The sequence below is a fragment of the Natator depressus genome, chromosome 9 (genome assembly GCF_965152275.1).
Source record: "Natator depressus isolate rNatDep1 chromosome 9, rNatDep2.hap1, whole genome shotgun sequence".
NCBI classification, from domain to species: domain Eukaryota; kingdom Metazoa; phylum Chordata; order Testudines; family Cheloniidae; genus Natator; species Natator depressus.
Genome location: NC_134242.1, coordinates 47,729,205 through 47,751,133, shown reverse-complemented (window position 1 = coordinate 47,751,133; position 21,929 = coordinate 47,729,205). Strand labels below are relative to the sequence as shown.

Below are 21,929 nucleotides of genomic sequence, written 5' to 3'. Positions count from 1 at the left end.
TCTGGAAAAAGGAAGAGAACAGTGCAAAGACAAGTTTGCAGATGATACATAATTATTTAAGATAGTAAAATCCAAAGCTGACTGTGAAGAGTTACAGAGGGATCTCACAAAACTGGGTGACTGGGCAATAAAATGGCACATGAAATTCTACTTTGCACTTATAAATGTTATGCACACTGGAAAAAATAATCCCAACTACATATACTTACACAATGGGGGACTGTATCATGGAACACAACGACTCTGAAAAAGATATAGGGGTTGTAGTGGATAATCAGCTGAACAAAAGCTCCCAGTGAGACGCTGTGGCCAAAAAAGCTAATGTAATCCTTGGATGGATAAACAGGGCAATCTCAAGTAGTAGTAGACACGTTATTTTGTCTCTATTTTGGCACTGGTGTGATCAGTGCTGGAATACGGTGTCCAGTTCTGGTGTCCACAATTCAAGAGAAGAGCCACAAGAATGATTAAAGGATTTGAAAAAATTCTTTATAGTGATAGACGCAAGGAGCTCAATCTATTTAATTTAACAAAGAGAAGTTTAAGGGGTGACTTGATTACAGGATCTACATGGGGAACAGATATTTAATAATGGGCTCTTCAGTCTACCAGAGAAAGGTATAACATCATCCAATGGCTGGAAGTTGAAGTTAGACAAAATTAGACAGGAAATAAGGAGTAAATTTTTAATAGTGAGAGTAATTAACTACTGAACTTTGCAAGGTTAGTGGTGATTCTCCATCACAGACAATTTTTAAATCAAGATTGGATGTTTTTCTGAGATATGCTGTAGGAATTATTTTGGAGAATTTCTATAGCCCATGTTATACAGGAGCTCAGACTAGATGATCACAATAGAACCTTATGATCTTCAAATCTATGAAAAGGGGTAAAAACATCACAGGGAAGCTATATATATCCCAAACCCAAGCATTATAAATGAATGAAATTCAGCTTAAAGATTACACTTCAAAAAATCCAAAATATATGCACAGTTAAGGCACCCAACCAACCTTAACTCTGCATTGTAGTGATATCATGAGGGGGAAATTATTTTAAAACTATTTTTTTAAATCAATTTTATCTAAGACAACAAACACTAAAATGCCTTTATCATAATCATATAATTTTTGCATGGCATCACTACAGGGTACAGTTAAAGTTGTTCAGGTGACTTATTTGTGCACTTCCGTACTTATCATATTTTGATTTCTTTTAAGTGCAAACTTAACTCTGAATTTCCGGGGATCTAATACTTGATTATTGGATAATTACGTCATCCCTGTAATGTTTTTTTCTCACCTAGTACCAGACTGGCATTTACCAAGTGACTTTAATATCCCCTTAGTTTGGTGTTCTTTCAAAGTAGCTGCAAAAAGAAGTAATGTCACTCTCTGAGCTACAGTTGTGCTGGGGGAAGGGAGAAGCAAACAATAGAGTTGGATGGAGCACAAAATCCGCTTCAAAATCTCATTTTTCTATGTTTAGCGAAAATCTGCATGCTATGCACAATTCTGGACTAATTTTCTGCCTTCCTCATCACGTACATTAATCTTAGAAAATAGCCATCATTCTATATGTGCAGAAGAGCTATTGCTTACAATCTTAGCTGTGTGTGTAAATCCAACACTTGACAATGTAGCCCTAAGTAATATGCTCGAGGCCACAGAGAAATTCTTTGACAGAACTCATCTCTTGCTTCCTAATATTGTGCTTGAACCACAAAACCAAACTCTCTCCCCAAGTACAGCACAAGAAAGCATGAATAATTTAAATTTCAAAAATCTGTTTGGTGTACTTGATTGATTTGCTCCCCTTTGTAAACAAGAGGCTGACTATACACTAATTTGAAAATTTGCACTATGAACAAAAAACACACTCATATTTTCAAAATTATAAATACTATAAAAGGCTACATTTTTTTCAGGAAATAACTTGTGAATTAGATATTCTTTTACAGGTTTTCAGAACAGTGAATGATATAACTAGGAAAATAGCTTTGGTTCTTTGACTTACCTCTTTCCTTTTTTGAAGCAGCAGCTCCAATCTTTCATTAGCTCTCTTACCAATCATTTTGTTTCTCTCAGCTTCATACTGCCTCTGTGTATTATCCTGGTGAATACTCAGGTTTAAGGCAACATTCACAAGAGCAGTCATAAGCTTCATAGCTGTAAAGAGTGGAAAATAAAGGAACGTTACTCACCTGTAACTGAAGCTCAAGCATATTGCCTCTGCAGATTCACACTCATGGGACGTGAGCAACCCTTGACACATGGATACAGAACCATCTGGAAAACAGTTCCCATCAAGGTCACACCCATCCCCCTCACTGATCCAAACATTAGAACTGAGAGTATATAAGAAACAACCCTCATTGTTCCTTCCCAAATATTCAGAGTAACATTAAAATTCCCGGCTGGGGAAGGAGAGCAAGTGAGTAAGTGAGTGTGGCTCTACAGAATCAATATACTTGGAGAAGTCCAGTTACTGGAAATAACTTTCCTTTCTCCATTGAAAACTGTCTGTGTTGATCCTGACACACTAGGGAGAATGAATATGAATAACAACTCTGTTCAAGAGAGCTGAAGTAAAGCCCTGCACGGAACTATTTTTTTAATCCCGCTCCCGTCCCACCCCAAAATACCCACTCCCGCATTTTTTCTTGCATTTTTATCCTGTTACCACCCACAAAAACCTTAAGATCTTGCAAATCCTGGAAAAGAGATTCCCCCATGATACTAAAAAAAACCCAACACCATCGGTTAATATATATATATATATATATATATATATATAAAAAAAAATAGAAATCGACATAATATTTACCACTAAAAGAATAAAACAACTCATGCTTAAACCATGTAAAAAAAAAAATACTTTAACTCCTGTTAGAATAGACATGAAATCTCTTTCTATCCCTCACTTAAATGTAAGTATTAAAACCTTTATTTAAAAAAAAAATTTTTTTGCTTTACATTGCTGAAATTCTATTTATGACAAACTGACGAGAGATTTAGCGTTTTCCTGCAAATGACCACAGTCTGTTTTTTTGCCCACCCAGTCCCGCACGCATCAAAGTACTGCTGCCTGGAGGACCAACCTCCCTTTGTCTATCAGTGCCTGGAATTGCTCCTGGTGTTCCAGAGGGATCTTGTCCTTGAACTCTGCTAGCCTATTGTAGTTGTTAGTCATACTTGGCTAGAAGAACCTGGAAATTGGCAATGTGAAATTGTAGGCCCGCAGAAGAATAGACTTTCTTGGCCAGCAGATCCAGCCTCTTAGCTGTTTTGTCTGAAGGAGTGGACTTCTGTAGTTGCTACCCTGCTCGTTCTGCAGCCACTTGGACAACGAGGGAGCTGGGGAATGGGTGGGGAACAAGAAATCTGCCCCCTTAGCTGGCACAAAGTATCTCCTCTTCACCCACATAAGTGTGTGGGCACACGTGGCTGGTGTGTGCCACACGGCCCACACCAGTTCCAGGATGGCCACCGTGGGGTTGGAGGATGTCCAGGAGTCAACGTTGTGGGTCCTGAATGTCCTCCAATGGGGTTCCCAGGTCTGCCGCTACCCTCTGCAACAAGTCCTGTATTGTCAGCGATGATCCGGCAGAGAGACCAAGAAAAGGATGATCACCTCATCTGGTGACGAGGATACGCCAGGCGGGACCGGTGGAGCTAGCAGCCTGAGATAGTACATGATGTCTGTGGCAGGGATCCCAGGGTCCCCAGTACAGCCAAAAAGAGGGGTCCATGGGACACAGTACCAGGCCCCTTTTGTAGGGTCATATGCCAGAGGGAAGGAAAGTCTGGGTCATATATCCAAGACTCTGGTGCAACATCAAGGAAAATGACTGGTCCAGCTCTGAGAATTCCTCAGATTCGAAAGACTGTTCATACCAGACTGCTGTGATGAGTCAGAGAGATGGGCTTCTCTGTCAGCAGCAGAAGGGGCTCATCCTTAGGAGTAGGAATGTTGCAGGTGAACAGAGAGCTGGAGAGAGCAGGGATGGGAGGATTAACTCCTCTGCTGTCAAGAATGTCTCTGAGTGGCCAGGGGTCCATGGAGCACGAGTGGAGATGCTGAAGGGGCCTGGCAGGTGTCTGGTGGGCCAGCCTGTATGGCAGGCATGTGGGCACCAGCATAGTGGGTGGTGCATGTACCAGTGAGCGTTCTGGTTGTTTGTGTGGTGTTATCCCCATCGGATCCCATTTGCGCCTGGCCTTACCTTCCATCTGGGGAATCCAGTCCAGCCGGTTCTGTGAGCAACGTCTCACCCAACGTGGATCAGCTCGGGGAGGAAACGCTGTGCTTGGGAGCAGTCCACTGCGGGGACCTGCTCTTATGCCCATGAGACTGTCTTCTGCTCTCATGTCGGGACTTGTTCTTAGTCTTCAGTACCGTTGGTTCCAAGGCATGTGCGGTGCTCAGAGGGGTGCTCACTGCCAGTGGTGGCTGCTGTACAGGGGGGTTTCCTGGGCCGGGATCCTAGTGCACCCAGGGCCTCATTGCTTCCTGCATTAGATATTTGCAAAGGCAGAGCTCACGGGCTTCCCTGATCCTGGGCAGGAGGGACTTACAGATGGTGCAAAGTGCCACCATGTGTGCCTCACCCAGGCAGTAGAGGAACCGCTGGTGTTCTTCACTCAGAGAAGGAGCACGGGCAGGAAACACAGCTTTTGAAGCATGGAATCCTGGCCATAGTCCCGGGGGAAGGAAGGGGGAGAGGAAGGGAGGCAGTGAGAAGGAACTGAGGGGTGGTCGGTCCACCCCGGCCTTTATCACCTCGGACGAAACCATGAGGTGGAGCAAGGGCATGTGCGTGGACCAAGAGATGCTACTACTTTCAAAACCTCCAGCTCTGGACGCATGGTGCATGCATATAACCCTCAGTGGATTCCACAAGTAACAGCAAAAAAAAAAATTACGTACATCAGAAGCAGGAAGCCTGCTAAACAACCAGTGGGGACACTGGACAATCAAGATACTAAAGAAGCACTCAAGGATGATAAGGCCATTGAGGAGAAACTAAATGAATTCTGAGGAACTTTCCCAGATTGAGGTGTCATTATAGGTGGTTTTGGAGCAAAATTGATAAACTTAATATTAATAAGTCACCAGGACCGGATGGTATTCACCGAAGAGTTCTGAAGGTACTCAAATGTGAAACTGAAGAACTACTGAGTGTGATGTGTAACCTATCATTTAAATCAGCTTCTGTACCAGATGACTGGAGGATAGCTAATGTGACACCAATTTTTTAAAAAGGCGCCAGAGGCGATCCCAGCAATTACAGGCCAGTAAGCCTAACTTTAGTACTGGGCAAACTGGTTGAAACTATAGTAAAGAACAGAATCTTCAGACACATAGATGAACATGATTTATTGAGGAAGAGTCAACATGGTTTTTTGTAAAGGGAAATCATGCCTCACTAATCTACTAGAGTCTTTTGAGGGGGTCAACAACCATGTGGACAAGAGTGATCCAGTGGATATAGTGTACTTAGATTTTCAGAAAGCCTTTGACAAGTCCCTCACCAAAGGCTCTTAAGCAAAGTAAGCAGTCATAGGATAAGAGGGAAGGTCCTCTCATGGATCAGTAACTGGTTAAAAGATAGGAAACATAGGGTAGGAATAAATGGTCAGTTTTCAGGATGGAGAGAAGTAAATAGTGGTGTCCCCTAGGGGTCTGTACTGGGACCAGTACAGATCAACATATTCATAAATTATGTGGAAAAAGGGGTAAACAGTGAGGTGGCAAAATTTGCAGATGATACAAAACTACTCATGTTAGTTAAGTCCAAAGCAGACTGCGAAGAGTTACAAAGGAATCTCACAAAACTGGGTGACTGAGCAACAAAATGGCAGATGAATTCAATGTTGATAAATGCAAAGTAATGCATATTGGAAAACATAATCCCAACTAAACATATAAAATGATGGCCTCTAAATTAGCTGTTACCCCTCAAGAAAAAGATCTTACAGTCACTGTGGATAGTTCTTTGAAAACATCCACTCAATGTGCAGCAGCAGTCAAAAAAGCTAACAGAACACTGGGAATCATTAAGAAAGGGATAGATAAGAAGACAGAAAATATAATATTTCCTCTATATAAATCCCTGGTATGCCCACATCTTGAATACTGTGTGCAGATGTGGTTGCCCCATCTCAAAAAAGATATGTTGGAATTGGAAAAGGTTCAGAAAAGGGCAACAAAAATTATTAGGGGTATGGAATGGCTTCCATATGAAGAGCGATTTATAAGACTGGGACTTTTCAGCATGGAAAAGAGATGACTAAGGGGGGATATGATACAGGTCTATAAAATCATGACTGGTTTGGAGAAAGTAAATAAGGAAGTGTTATTTACTCCTTCTCATAACATAAGAACTAGGGGGCACCAAATGAAATTAACAGGCAGCAGTTTTAAAGAAAGTATTTTTTCGCACAACACACAGTCAACCTGTGGAACGCCTTGCCAGAGGATGTTGTGAAGGCCAAGACTATAACAGAGTTCAAAAAAGAACTAGGTAAGTTCATGGAGGATAGGTCCAGGATGGGCAGGCATGGTGTCCCTAGCCTCTGTTTGCCAGAAGCTGGGAATGGGCGACAGGGGATGGATCACTTGATTACCTGTTCTGTTCATTCCCTCTGAGGCATCTTGCATTGGCCACTGTTGGAAGACAGGATACTGGGCTAGATGGATCTTTGGTCTGACCCACTATGGCTGTTCTTATGTTCTTAATACAATATGGACCATCACTCGAAAAAGAACTGAATGTTGGTCAATGGTGTGTGTGAAATGACTTCATCTCAGTTCAGTCCTTTGTGAACAAGAGTCTATGTCAGAAAGCTGCCTTCACTGTAAGTGGCAACCTTCAGAGACACGAAGTGAGCTTTCTGGACCGGTTCGTGGCACATTGCGGGGAACCATCAGTAACAGTTTGCACTACTACTGCCTGTACTGTATATGGCTGGGAGGTAAGCAGAGCATTTCAGTTTTCAGACTGACAGTCAAGGATTTTTCTCAAGCAATACATTCATACAAAAATGATGTTTTAAAACATCAAAGATGCCATGAGAATTGGAAAGCTATACAGTAGGCTGTATAAATATAAGCCACTGCATTGAAAAATATGAAACAGAAAACAACTCAATTGTCTATTAATATTTACACATACTTCTGAATAATTCCTACTTTTTATATTTAATGTACATGTGTTTAATTAGGAAAACTGAACTTTAGTACAGTTAAAATGTGTGTGATATTTAGAATTTGAGTGCAATTTCCAAAAGCACTTCGTGTATGTCTTATTCTGCTTCCATTGAAGTCAATGGTAAAACTTCCTTTGAATTCAATGGGGAGAGACTTAGGCCAATAAGTATATGGAAAATTCCCCCCTTTGTGCTTACTTACCAGCAAGAGTACTGGTATGCCTGAAAGCTCGGACCTGGGAATCCGACAAACCAGTCAGAAGAGAGATCACTGTATCCATCATATATTCATCATAAATGATGCTATACTGACACTGTCGAATGAGCACTCCAATGAACTCACAAAAGTTTGATCGAAACTTTTTCCATTGTGGCCCAGGCATGGTAAGCGGGTAATCACCACTGTCCTGAAAAAAGAGAAAACGTTTATACTCTATATTACAAATGCTTCCCATTCAATCCTATTTTATACACAGAATTTGTATTCTACAAAAAGGAAAACACACATGATTTTCTCTTGTGCATATGGATTTCCCTTTCTCTTAGGGCTGGATCCTGCACCACTGAAGCAATGGGAACTTTACTATTGACTGCACTGGGCACACAACCAGTTTTCTAGTCCCACTTCTTAGTCACCATTACATGGTAGGAGTGAGAGTGTGAAACCTTCAGTTCAGTGCGATCAGTCACCTCTCCTTTACTATCCTCCCAACCTCGTCATCTCAGACATTGCTGCATTTCAATGGCACTGCACATACAGTTTGCAAGTGCTTTGTTATCCTCAGAGGTGAAAGGACTACATGTAAAATATAAACTCAGTGGCAGCATTAACTATAGAGTGACTGCCGTCTCTCATAATATCTGTGATTATGTATTCCATCAAAACAACCCTATGAAATTTGAAGGTTTCAGAATTAAATGCTCAAAAGTCAGGCAATACCAAAGTTAAAGTTTCTGTGGAGCTTTAAGTCTGCTTCCTTGTGCATATGCATTTTGATACAGCCTTTAATTATGTGATCAAAATGCTATTATTCCCTTAGGACTCCTCTCTCATAGCAGACTGAAATGTGCAATGTAAATAAGCAGATGTGAAACTCTTATTTTCATATAACTTGTTAGTATTGAAGAAGAAAGCTGCACACACTACAATTACTATCTGGCAGCCAACACTAAAATAATATATTTTCTCTATACAAATCAAATATGCACACAAAAACCGAAAAGAACATTAAGGTTGCAAAGTCAAGCAGATAAAAGCTGTGAAATGCCACAATTCTGGTCGCCTGTGCAACCTTAATTCATCCCCTCTCCCCAGGTACATGCATTAAGATACAGTCTTTAATTACATCATCGTGTATGTTTTTTTCCCACAAGACACTGCCTTATTCAGTGCACAGAATGGAAAAACCTCAGTGAAGACCTTGGTGAAGACTCTGGGAATGGTAGTGAGTCCAAATGGAAGAGCACTAATGTAAATGGGGCGAGCCGACCATGAACCTCAGGAACGGTCTATGGGCCAGATGGACATCAATGTGAAAGCATCTTGCATATCAAGAGACAACCACATGCCTTTTTCTAGGATGGGATGACCGCTGTTAGTGTGACCATAAGAAACTTGGACTTGTGAAACTGCAGATCCAGAATTGGTCTCCATCCGCCATTGTTCTTGGATATCAGGAAGTAAGTTGACTAGAACTTTTTGCCCTGATATTCCACAGGAACGCACTCTATCACTCTTCACTGCAATAAGGAGCTCACCTCTTGGGTGAAGTTGCTGTCATAAGTGTGATCCCTGAGGAGTGATCGGGGGGGGGCTGCAGATGAGGTAGTGTGATGAACTCAATCACGTACCCATGGTGGATGACATTTAGCACCCATTTGTCCATTGTTATTGCATTTAAGCTTGGGGGAAAAGGGAAGGTGGAAGGGTGGTCGCATGGTGGTAGGCATGGTTGCTGGCTCTTGAGAATATTCCAGAAATATCTTTTAGCTGGGGGTTGCACCTGTATGGAGGAAGGCTGTGAAGGTGGTCCTGGGGCCAGGATCTCTGTCTTCTACTGCTTCTGTGGAGGCTCTCAAGGTCTCTGATGGAAAAACTGGGAGGACTTGTAGCATTGTGGGGCAGCGGAACCTATTCTTCAGGGCAGGTGTATAAATATCCAGCAAATGTAGGGTAACTCTGGAATCCTTGAGGGTCTGAAGTGAATCATCCATTTTCTGATTAAAAAGATAAGATTCATCAAAATGGAGATCTTTGATGGTGTTCTGTACCTCCCTAGGGAAACCAAGGGAGTGGAGCAATAACTCCCTCCACATGACTATGCCCAAAGCCATAGACCTGGAAAATGTATCCACCATGTCCACCGTTGACTGAAGTGTTGTTCTTGCCACCAGTTTTCCTTCCTCCATGATCACCTGGAAGCGAGCTTGGTCTTGCTGTGGAAGTTTTCCAGTAAATTACTCCAGTTTGCTATAATTCAGGAAATCATATTTAGCTAGTAAAGCCTAATGGTTTTGAAATCCTGAATTGAAGGCTGGCCAAGGAAGAGACCTTGCAGCCTGAAAGGTCCAACTTCTTGCCCTCTTGTTGCATGGTGTGGAAAGTGGGTGTTGCTGGACCACAACTGAATTGGGGGGGCACTCAGACCCCTTAGCTGGAACCCCGCTTTGGGGGTAGGCGTGCCTGTGGCCAATGTATGCCATACTGTCCTAGCTTGCTTGAGGATGGCATCATTGATTGGCAAAGCAGCTCAAGCTGCTGCAGATGAATGAATGGTATCTAGGTGTTTACGTTGTGTAACCTGGATTTCCTCTATGGGGATGTGAAGCTCCCCTGCCACTCTACAGAGGAAGTCCTGGAATTTTCTGAAGTCATCTGGAGGCGAAGGGGACGCTGAGGTTACTGCCTCATCTGGTGAGGAAGAAGAAAATCTCTCCAGTTCCGTGGCACCGTTGGAACTGTGCTAAGAGGCTCCTCTTCCAGCATCGGCTCTGATCATCTATTCGAAGGCACCCTTAATGGGGAGGCAGGTGAAATTTCCCTTGGGGACCGGACGGGTTTGGGGGGTGAGGGGGAGTATTGGGACTAGGGCCCCCAACAGGGCCAGTATGCTGGATCTGGAGGATGTTGTGGCGGGCCCCGTGGTGGATATGGAAGATATTGACACGATGTAGATTGTCTTCTGGAGTACCTGTACTGGTGGTAGGGGATGGATGGTCCTTGCCCATTGTCCGACTTTTCCGAGGATGAAAAAGCGGACTCCGGTTCCATCAGAGGTGTGGAAACCATCGGAACAGGAGGTAAGGGGTCTCGTAATGGTGACGTCATGAGTGGGAGAAATAGTCTCCCAAGAGGTGCAGGTTCCCAGCAAGCGTAGAGATCTTGGTTCTTTGAAGATGTCTTCGTATTCAAGTGCTTTTCCTGATCTCCCTGGTGTTAAGGGAGTGGCGGAACAGTGGCCTTCCCCAGAGTGGATGGGTTCCGCACTTTATGGGACGCTGATGTCTACAGTACCTGCAGTTTGGTATGCGGGATCGCCGGATCCCATTGCTTGAGAGACTTCGTCTTGTGTTTATGTGCTTTAGAGCGCGTTCCCTCTCCATGACTCGAACTCATGGAAGGAGCATCCCCTTTCTTCAGTTTCAAGGACGATTTAAAGCCACGTTTATGGGCATGCTTCCTTACCTCCCAACTAGGTCCTGGCGTGGGGTCCATAGTCCGCTAGTACCAGATCCAGATTCAGTAGCAGGAGGTGTGCTCCTGGCTATTTCAGGCCGATGTGCAGAGGGGATCCCCTGGCCAGCTTGGGTCCGAGGGAGGCCTCATGGTGACTTCCATAATGTGCTTCCGGAGAACAGCCCAGCCTTCTCAGGTATGGCTAGGGAAGGACTGGCAGATACTGCCCCTGGATGCAACGTCGGCTTCTCCCAAGCAATAGAGGCAATGTTGATGTTCGCCACTGACCAAGAGCACCCTGCAACTCTCCGCAAAAGCTCCTGGAATTGTCTGAAGTCATCAGGTGGGGAGGGGATGATATAGCAACTGCTTCATTTGATTAAAAAGAAGGGAATCTTGCTAGTTCCGGTGGAACCGCTGGGACTGGGCTAGAAAGTTAGTCTTCCACCATAACATCCATGTCCCCGCTGGAATGATCCTTCAAGGGGGAAAGCAGGTGATGGTACTCAATATGACCAACAGGCTGGATCCACCTGAGATTGTGGGGGTCCCCATAGGATGGGATACCAGTGGCTTTGGAATAGATGAGGAAGCAGTTGTTGCATGGACATGCTGGTCTCCGTGATCATGCACAGGAGTAGTATGGTAAGGGTGGTTCTTCCCCCAGTTCTGACTCATCAGAAGAGGAAAAGGCAGACTCTGATTCCAATGACAGTACTATCAGAGCCAATGGGAGAGTGTAGAGCATAGGAGCAAAGGGTGAGGGACCCAGTGTCACAGGCATATCCTATGGTGGGGATATGATCTCTTTGGAAGTGGAGGGACCTGATGGAGGGGGAGACTCCGGATCCAGCAAGGCAAAGACATCGTGAGGTGCAGCTGCGGCTCCAGATCTCTCTGGATCCCATTGTTTATGGGATCTTTTTCTCATGCCTGTGGGACTTGGAACGAACTCTGTCTCCTTGGGCCAAGCTGGTGAAGGGAGTGTCCATCTTGGATTTGGAGGAAGGCTAAGTCCTATGCTTATGGGAGTGCTTCTTTATCTCCCGAATAGGCCCTGCCATGGGATCTGTGGGATTGGTTCTGCCAGCATGAGAGTTGGACGTAGTAGTGGGAGGCGCACTCCTCCCTGAATCAGACCGATGTACAGAGGAGGTTCCTGGCTTGGGTCTAAGTGCAGTCACATGGCAAGCACCATGAGATGCTTCCAGAGGTGAAGTGCCTGGCCTTCTCGGGTGTGGCTGGGGAAGGAGTGGCAAACACTGCAGCTGGCTGCGATGTGAGTTTCTCCCAGGCAGTAGAGGCAGCATTGGCTGTTGTCACTGACTGAGAGGGACTGTGGGCAGGAGGCACAGAGTTTGAAGCCTGGAGTTCTGGCCATACTCCAGTACCCATATGGGGAAGGGGGGGAGGGGCAAGAGAGTGAAAACCCTAAAGTCTATCTAAAGCAATTGCTAAAACTATAAACTCTTAAACTAAGAAGAATATAAAAGTGGTAAAACTGCTATAAAAATATCTAAAAACTATTTACAAATATCCTTTTTTAGAAGTGTGTCAGAGATGAGGACACTGAAAGTTCTGACTGGACCATGTGGTGATAAGAAGATACTGGAGAGACAAAGGGTCCACCCCACCCTTTACCCCCTCAGATGGAAACATGAGGTGAGCCAGGGCACATGTGCTGACCAACAGACAGTACTTCCAAATTCTCTGACTCTGGGCGCATGGTATGCATGCGTAACCCTCAGTGGAATACAATAGGTACCATCATTCAAAGAAGAACCAGACTTTGAGAGCCTCTTTGTAATTCCTCCAGGAGGGATTTGAGTCTTCCCTATGAAACATGATAGCTCTAGGTGGCACCTGCAAGCACATCATCCATGACTGAAATCTTTCCACCTCATGAACTGCTGAGCTACTTTCCTTCCTCCACAGGGACTGAGACAGCAGATAAAATCCTAAAAAGTAGAAAGCACTGAGAGAAACACACATTGGAGCACTGAGGAAGAAGACAGCAAAAGACCAAGAGAGGGCTCCAAAACAACCAGCAGAAAGTAAGAAGAACTGAAAGTCTGTGGTGAAGCAAAACAACAAACAACATTCACTGAACCTCTGACAAAATATGCCAACATGCTGAAAAACATGTAAGAAGGGTCAAACAAATGGCAAAGTTCTGGCATGGAAAAATAAGCCTCTGAATACCATGAAACAACTAATAAAACATGGAAATGCTCCAACGGGAGAAATGAAGTGGCTGCTGCAAGACGAGCTGCAGATGAGTCACAGGGCTGAACAGGCCTTTATTCTCAGGATCAACAGACCAGAGTGTTGAGTAAGCATCACAGGCCAACAAAAATAATTACATTATTATGGATCTAAGTGAAAAGGCATGTCTAAAAGCAAGAAAGCTATGGCTGCATGATCAGGAGAGAGCCAAAGCAGCAGTCCGTGGTGTCAAGCTATAGTTACTTTGGGGACTTCCTTCACTGCATGAGATCAAGAAACTCTCATGTTTCTTGAGACAGAAATAGTGAAAATATGTATTGTTAGCCAGAATGGCCTTGCACACTATCTAGCACTTCTGTACCTCAAAGAGTCAAACAAGGAATCCACAAAACTCTTCAGCTAAAGGATTCTGTCTCACATTGGAATGTGAGTCCCATGACTAAACATCCTGTACTGATGCTATATTTAGAGAAACAAAATGTAAGTTGAATATCAGGAAATACCTCCTCAGCGTGAAACGAATTACACTGTGGAGTAGTCTCCCAAAAGAAGTGGTGGAAACTCCATGCTTGCAACTTTTGGTCATCTGATAAGACTATTGCATGCCTAACTTCTAAGATTCCATTTGATCTCATACACTTTGGGTCTGTCATCCTACAAGGCTTATTTCATTCGTGGTGCATATTACCATGTGCATTTTGTTGGCGTATGATACATGTTAAAAGCCTCAGAATGCTATGTTTATGAAGAAGAACTCTGTGTAAGTTGGTCCAATAAAAGATATTACTTCACCCACCTTATCTCCTGATTATGAGAAACCATTTCATGTCAAGTCATGTTTGGAAGAGAAAGGGGAAGGATGATGGACAAAGAAAAGAGTGATCTGGAAATAACTGAGTTACTGGATACTTACTGAGGCAAAGATTAAAGGCTGCTACTATCTGACCCACATAAAGGATCTATTATCCCACTTCTCTTAAGTGTCCGCACCATATATAGAAATGCATTTGAAAAGCCCTGCCTCTTCATTCCCTGCCAGTCCTCCTCCTACACTCTTTAGCTTCCCTTCTCCAACACTGATTCTCCTCCTTCTGAGTTTCAAGAACTCTGACTGGATATCTATCAGCTGTCACTAGCCATTTGATTCCCCACCCCACCCCACACTCTCTGAACATTCAAACAATTCAAGGCAGAAGGGTTTTTTATATATAATAAATAAAACACCAAACTCCATGCAGAACTCCACGATGCAAAAATAACTTCAGATTTCTTAGGCAAGATCCTTTCCTTTTGTGACCCCTTGCTGTAACTATCCTTTAATCAGCAGTGCCTGATCCTACTGCCATTGCAGAAGTACCACTGACTTCAGTGGTGTGGGATAATTGTTTTTTTAAGTGTCCTTTTGTGTCTCTGATTGATGTTTCTAGAAACTACCATTTACACATTTTTAGTATTTTCATTTTATTCCTCTGCTAGTCTCTGCTTATACTTTTTCCATACAATGCAACCTTCTAACTTCTTATGTACTTGTTTAAATTGTCACTTCATCTGTGTCTCTACTCTCAAAGTACCGAAAAAGAGAGTGTACACAAACTGATTTTTAGCGACAAGGCTGTGTCGACACAGCCTTGTCGCTAAAAGCTGTGTGGTGTAGACAAGCCCCTCAGTCAGTACAGTTTCTTCTATTGAGATATTGCTTATCCATTACAATAAAGCCCAGTGATTTCTGAAAAGCCCCAGTGCCCATCAAACAAAATTATGCAATTTTGAAGGAAAATATATTGCACTCATATTTCCAGTTTTCAAAAACTCTTCAGTGTAAATATTTATATACTATACCTCATCAAATTCCTCAGTCATTTTCCTGATGATTTCTGCATTTTGCATGTTCCTGAACATTTCAATTCTTACAGTACCTGTGATGTAATGAATGAACAATTACAATTAGTCCACTTTACTTCTATACATCATTCATAATATCAGTCCATTTTAAAGTTTTTCCACTGCTATGCAATTTGAAATTGGTTTGAAAGCTTATCTAGCAGTAATGTTAGCAGGAATACTCTTAACAGGACATGATAGAACCTGACATCAAGAGAGGGAGAATCCCGGACAGTTATAAGACTCCAGAGTGCCCTCCCCCTGAGCCATTACTGGTGGCATTTTGTAAAGTTAGTGGTGTTATTCCTTCAATGAGAAGTTAACTAATATCCCATAATATGCTTGCTTGTGGTTGTTCATATACAGGTTAACAATTCCAAAACATTTTTCAAGAATTGCTTATACACCAGTTGTTCTGTGAAACACTATCAGACTGGTAGCTAGAATATCCCCCATCTTTTTATTTGTACAACTAATATATTTGATATGGAAGTCATTGAAAAAAAAAATATATAAGGAACTCCATATGCTTTTTTTCAATTAGTTTTCAGAGTAAAACATTTTAAGTTTTATGGTAAAACCAAATGAATATTATCTTTCTGATTCAGTGTCCATTATCATATTAATCATCAAGATTACTTGTCAGAACTAAACAAAACTACGACTAAAACAAGCATGATGTAATACTTATATATTAAACTTGTTGATGAAAAATAAAATCAATATATGTGACTCAAATAACTTTACATCAATTTAGTGCAATTGACTGAGTGCCCACCACTAAAGTGGAGTGCACTCTGGATTGGAACTCAGCAGCCTTTCTGTGCTTTGCATTCACTGCATGAAAATATTTTAACAGAAGAAATGAAGAAAAATATAAACAAACTATACAGGAATATTTATGGAGCCACATATCCTGCCCACATTCTATACACATCATACCCACATTCCAAATTAGTTAATTACATTAGGAACAGCACCCTTACTTTTGCAAAAAGTTCCACCAGATCTGCAAAGTCCTCACCTTTACATCCACAAAATTCAAATAAAGAGATAGAAGCCTAGCTTCTGGGGGAAAAATGCTATTACAGTCCCAGACAAAAATCTGTTTAGACTTAAGGTTGAGAGCACATATCCATAATTTAAGGGTATAAACTGTTGCAGGGATGTTGACATTATCCCCAGAACAAGAATTACAAACACAGGAAATCCAAAATATGGAAATACAGTTTCACATTAACTCTAGCTTTCCTGGATTTGTACTACTTGTTTCTGAAATAATCACAACATCCCTGTAATATTTTATATCCTGAGATTACCGATATGCACTCAATCTTAATACAGTTTTTTAGTCCAGTAATTTCCTTTCATTTAAGAAATTATTAAAACTCTCATGAATGAACACTAAACAAGAATCCCAAAATGCTACCTTGAGATACTTCTAATAATTTGAAGAAATGTAATATCAATGTTAAATCATTTTTTATATTTTAATTCTTCTATTTTAACTTTCTTACTTGTGATACACAAATAATTTCTTGTGCTTTGTTTTTATATTTTTAGCTATTTCCTTTTTGAAATCCATTTTAACCCTCCTAAATTTTCTCCTACTGTAATTCATGCTCCTCTTACTGGCTTCACTAGGGTTAATTTTCCAAAGTTTGAAGAAACTCCAGGCAATTCAAATAACCTCTTAAACCTTGCTATTTAGTCCTGGTGGGTTACTCTTACCCTCCTGTTTCCCTTTTTGTTCAGAGCTATTTATGCATTCTGAGACTCTATTATTGTAATCTTAAAGTAGCATCCAGGCCATATCTAAGGATTTTACTTTCCTTGCTTTTTACTTTGCCTCCCTCATTTTACTGAGCTTTCCCTTTTCAAAGTTCAGCATCACTTTGAGTTTTAGCTATCTTTCCTCCCCAATGGGATGTTGAACATAATTAAATTGTGGTCACTATTACTTAATGGCTCAGTTACTGTTACTTTTGAACCAACTCCTGCATGTTATTTAAGTCCAAGTGAAGAATAGCTTCTCCTTGTGTGAACTCTAGAACGAGCTGTTCCAAGAAGCACTTGCTGAAAGCATTGAAAAATTGTTTCTCTAAAACAATCCATATGCAAATAGTTGCAGTCCCCAAGTACTAACATTTTGTTAGACTTTGGTGCCTCTCATCTCTCTTACTATATTGTGAACTCAGGGTATGCTACAATGCAGTTGGCAGGTGTGATTCCCAGCACAGGTAGAGACACACACACTACCTCGAGCTGAGCTAATGTGCTAAAAATAGCAATGTGGATGTTGTGGCCTGGAAGGCAGCTCAGGCTAGCACCCAAGCTCAGACCCAGGGGGTTAGGCAGGCTTAGGCAGCTAGCCCAAGCTGTTGCTTGTGCCACAACATCCACCCTGCTATTTTTTAGTGGTCAAGCTGAGCGAATGCAAATCTGTCTACCCATGCTGGGAATCACACCTCCCAGCTGCTGTGCAGACATACCCTCAATATCCATTTCTTGAGCTAGAGGCTGGCAGTATAACCCTATTCCCAAGAATATTTGTATTTTTACAGTTTGGAATTTGTATCCACACAGATTCAACTATGTGATTCACTCCACTCAGAATTATATCACACTATGTTCTATGGAATCCTATCAATGACCTTCCTCCACCTCTTTAGCCTAGTCTGTCTTTCCCACATACTGCCAGTGTCCCAAAATGATTTTTGTCATTCCACCACATTTCTGTAATGCCAGTTATATCAAGGCCCTCTTCCATTGCCAGACATTCCAATTCATCACCCTCTCCTCCCCTTGATATCTGCTATCTTTACATCTGGCAGGCAAGCAAGTGAAAGTTACCTTCCAATCACTATACACGTAGCTGTTTATATTCCTGATTATCAAACTGCCCATCAACACAGCCTAGCTTTTGTGTCCCAACTGTAATCCCATCTCCTGGAGCAAACTTCTCACTGTGTGAAGAATTATCAGCTTCCTCTATCTCAGTGAGAAGGTAGGCCTCATCAAAGGGGGTGTGCCTCTGCAAGCCTCCTTGGTGCCTTTCCATCATGAGACAACCTTTCTCAAAAAGAAAATCAGGGGAGTCAGTTCTGAGGTGGTCCTGCTCCACCATGTCCCCATATGAGGTCTCTACAAACACTTCCATTTCTTTCTGCTCATTCCTTTCAACACCTCTGGCTCAGGATGGGCTCTGAGGGCCATGAGCCTCTTGAAAAAATTTCATTATAAAGAACTGAGGGATAATTCAGGGCACAATGTACCCGCTTTGAAGACTTCCAAGCACTGATATCTCTGATTCATTAAGTGCAGCTGCACCAAGACTATATAGGAATAAGGCACTGCCTCATTTACTAACTTTGTTCAAAGCAGTCATGCTTCGTAGATACTTGCTTCTGTGGTTTAGTTCAATCGGAAACTTTGCAGCTGTACCTGACAAAGATGGTGTGCATGGTGGTAACCTCATTTTGAGCCATCAGAGCAACAAGGGATCTGCTTTGTGAAGTAACTGTTGTACAAGTGTCATCCAGCAACAGTTCAGTATCTCAACTATTAAGCTTCAAGCAGACAGAGTCAATGGCACAATCAATGAAGCAAAGAGCAGCTTACTGCTTGACTTGATATCCACATAACATTTTCATTAAAAAACTAGAATGATATAAAATTAACATAGCACATATTAAATGTGTTTCTAGTGGGGTCCCACAGGGATAAGTTCTTGGTTCTATGCTAATTTAACATATTTATTAATGATCCCCTGGGAGAACAACATGAGGGGGAAAGGAGTCCAGGAGAGCTGGCTGTATTTTAAAGAATCTTTATTGAAGTTACAGGGACAAACCATCCCAATGTGTAGAAAGAACAGTAAATACGGCAGGCGACCAGCTTGGCTTAACAGTGAAATCCTTGCTGATCTTGAACACAAAAAAGAAGCTTACAAGAAGTGGAAGATTGGACAAATGACCAGGGAAGAGTATAAAGATATTGCTCGGGGATGCAGGAGTAAAATCAGGAAGGCCAAATCACACTTGGAGTTGCAGCTAGCAAGAGATGTTAAGAGTTACAAGAAGGGTTTCTTCAGGTATGTTAGCAACAAGAAGAAAGTCAAGGAAAGTGTGGGCCCCTTACTGAAAGAGGGAGGCAACCTAGTGACAGAGGATGTGGAAAAAGCTAATGTACTCAGTGCTTTTTTTGCCTCTGTCTTCACGAAGAAGGTCAGCTCCCAGACTACTGCACTGGGCAGCACAGCATGCGGAGGAAGTGACCAGCCCTCTGTGGAGAAGGAAGTGCTTCGGGACTATTATGAAAGCTGGACAAGCACAAGTCCATGGGGCTGGATGAGCTGCATCCGAGAGTGCTAAAGGAGTTGGCGGATGTGATTGCAGAGCCATTGGCCATTATCTTTGAAAACTCATGGCGATCAGGGGAAGTCCCGGACGACTGGAAAAAGTAGTGCCCATCTTCAAAAAAGGGAAGGAGGATGATCCTGGGTACTACAGGCCAGTCAGCCTCACCTCAGTCCCCGGAAAAATCATGGAGCAGGTCCTCAAGGAATCAATCCTGAAGCACTTACATGAGAGGAAAGTGATCAGGAACAGTCAGCATGGATTCACCAAGGGAAAGTCATGCCTGACTAATCTAATTGCCTTCTATGACGAGATAACTGGCTCTGTGGATGAGGGGAAAGTGGTGGACGTGTTGTTCCCTGACTTTAGCAAAGCTTTTGACACGGTCTCCCACAGTATTCTTGTCAGCAAGTTAAAGAAGTATGGGCTGGATGAATGGACTATAAGGTGGAGAGAAAGTTGGCTAGATTGTCGGGCTCAACGGGTAGTGATCAATGGCTCCATGTCTAGTTGGCAGCCGGTGTCAAGTGGAGTGCCCCAAGGGTCGGTCCTGGGGCCGGTTTTGTTCAATATCTTCATAAATGATCTGGAGGATGGTGTGGATTGCACTCTCAGCAAATTTGCAGATGACACTAAACTGGGAGGAGAGGTAGATACGCTGGAGGGTAGGGATAGGATACAGAGGGCCCTAGACAAATTAGAGGATTGGGCCAAAAGAAATCTGATGAGGTTCAACAAGGACAAGTGCAGAGTCCTGCACTTAGGACGGAAGAATCCCATGCACCGCTACAGACTAGGGACCGAATGGCTAGGCAGCAGTTCTGCAGAAAAGGACCTAGGGGTTACAGTGGACGAGAAGCTGGATATGAGTCAACAGTGTGCCCTTGTTGCCAAGAAGGCCAATGGCATTTTGGGATGTATATGTACGGGCACTGCCAGCAGATCGAGGGACATGATCGTTCCCCTCTATTCGACATTGGTGAGGCCTCATCTGGAGTACTGTGTCCAGTTTTGGGCCCCACACTACAAGAAGGATGTGGAAAAATTGGAAAACGTCCAGCGGAGGGCAACAAAAATGATCAGGGGACTGGAACACATGACTTATGAGGTGAGGCTGAGGGAACTGGGATTGTTTAGTCTGCGGAAGAGAAGAATGAGGGGGGATTTGATAGCTGCTTTCAACTACCTGAAAGGGGGTTCCAAAGAGGATGGATCTAGACTGTTCTCAATGGTAGCTGATGACAGAACAAGGAGTGATGGTCTCAAGTTGCAGTGGGGGAGGTTTAGGTTGGATATTAGGAAAAACTTTTTCACTAGGAGGGTGGTGAAGCACTGGAATGTGTTACCTAGGGAGGTGGTGGAATCTCCTTCCTTAGATATTTTTAAGGTCAGGCTTGACAAAGCCCTGGCTGGGATGATTTAGTTGGGGATTGGTCCTGCTTTGAGCAGGGGGTTGGACTAGATGACCTCCTGAGGTCCCTTCCAACCCTGATATTCTATGATTCTATGACCTGGAAAAAATATAACATCATCGCTGATAAAGTATGCAGATGACACAAAAACTGGGGGAGTAATAAATATTGAAGAGGACAAGTCACTGACACGGAACAATCAGGATCACTTGTAAGCTGGGTGCAAGCGAACAATGTTTTAATTCAGAATCATAGAAATATAGGGTTGGTAGGGACCTTGAGAAGTCATCAAGTCCAGCCCCCAGTGCTGAGGCAGGAAGAAGTAAACCTTGAGCATCCCTGACCTCGACATAAGTATATGTCTAGCCTGTTCTTAAAATCCTCCAATGATGGGGATTCCACAACCTCCCTTGAAAGCCTTTTCCAGATCTTAACTACCCTTATAATTAGAAAGTTTTCCCCAACATTTTACCTAAACCTCCCTTGGTGCAGATTAAGCCCATTACTTCTCCTACCTTCAGCAGACATGGAGTACAACAGATCACCATCCTCTTTATAACTAACAGATTGAGCTTCTTAAGTCTGTCACTGTAAGGCAAGTTCTCCAAACCTCAAATCATTAATGTAACTCTTTTCTGAATGCTTATCAACATTTCAACATAATTTTTTAGGTGTGGACACCAGAACTGAACTCAGTATTCCAATAATGGTATACGCAGAGGTAATACCACCTTTTTACTCCTACCCTCAGCAGAATTGTAATGGGAACCATCTGACCATAAGCTATATATCATGACCTCTAACTCCTATTCAATCACTGGTTTCAGAGTAGCAGCCGTGTTAGTCTGTATTCACAAAAAGAAAAGGAGTACTTGTGGGACCTTAGAGACTAACAAATTTATTTGAGCATAAGCTTTCGTGAGCTACAGCTCACTTCATTGGATTCAATCAATCACTGTTTCCAGAATACAGTCCCCTATTCTGGAAATTTGGCCTATGTTCTTTATTCCTATATTTATGAATTTTTGCCTTTGCCAGTATTAAAATGTATATTGTTTGCTTCAACCCAGTTACCACAAAGCAATCTAGAACGCTCTGTATCAGTAACTTGTCTGTGTCATTTACCACTCCACCAATATTTGTGCCATCTGCAAGATTTATTAGC

At 42.6% G+C, this 21,929-nt stretch overlaps 1 protein-coding gene across 6 annotated transcripts in view; it reads right to left on the bottom strand.

The window, feature by feature from the left end:
* Positions 1-21,929, bottom strand: part of STAG1 (STAG1 cohesin complex component) — a 363,241-nt gene that overhangs the window by 207,244 nt on the left and 134,068 nt on the right. For all 6 annotated transcript variants that reach the window (XM_074964074.1, XM_074964070.1, XM_074964075.1 and 3 more), the window contains 3 exons: positions 14,953-15,029; positions 7,414-7,618; positions 2,017-2,168 (listed from right to left, as the gene is read on the bottom strand). In XM_074964074.1, coding sequence (XP_074820175.1) covers positions 2,017-2,168; positions 7,414-7,618; positions 14,953-15,029 — 434 coding nt within the window. The remainder of the gene's footprint in view (positions 1-2,016; positions 2,169-7,413; positions 7,619-14,952; positions 15,030-21,929) is intronic.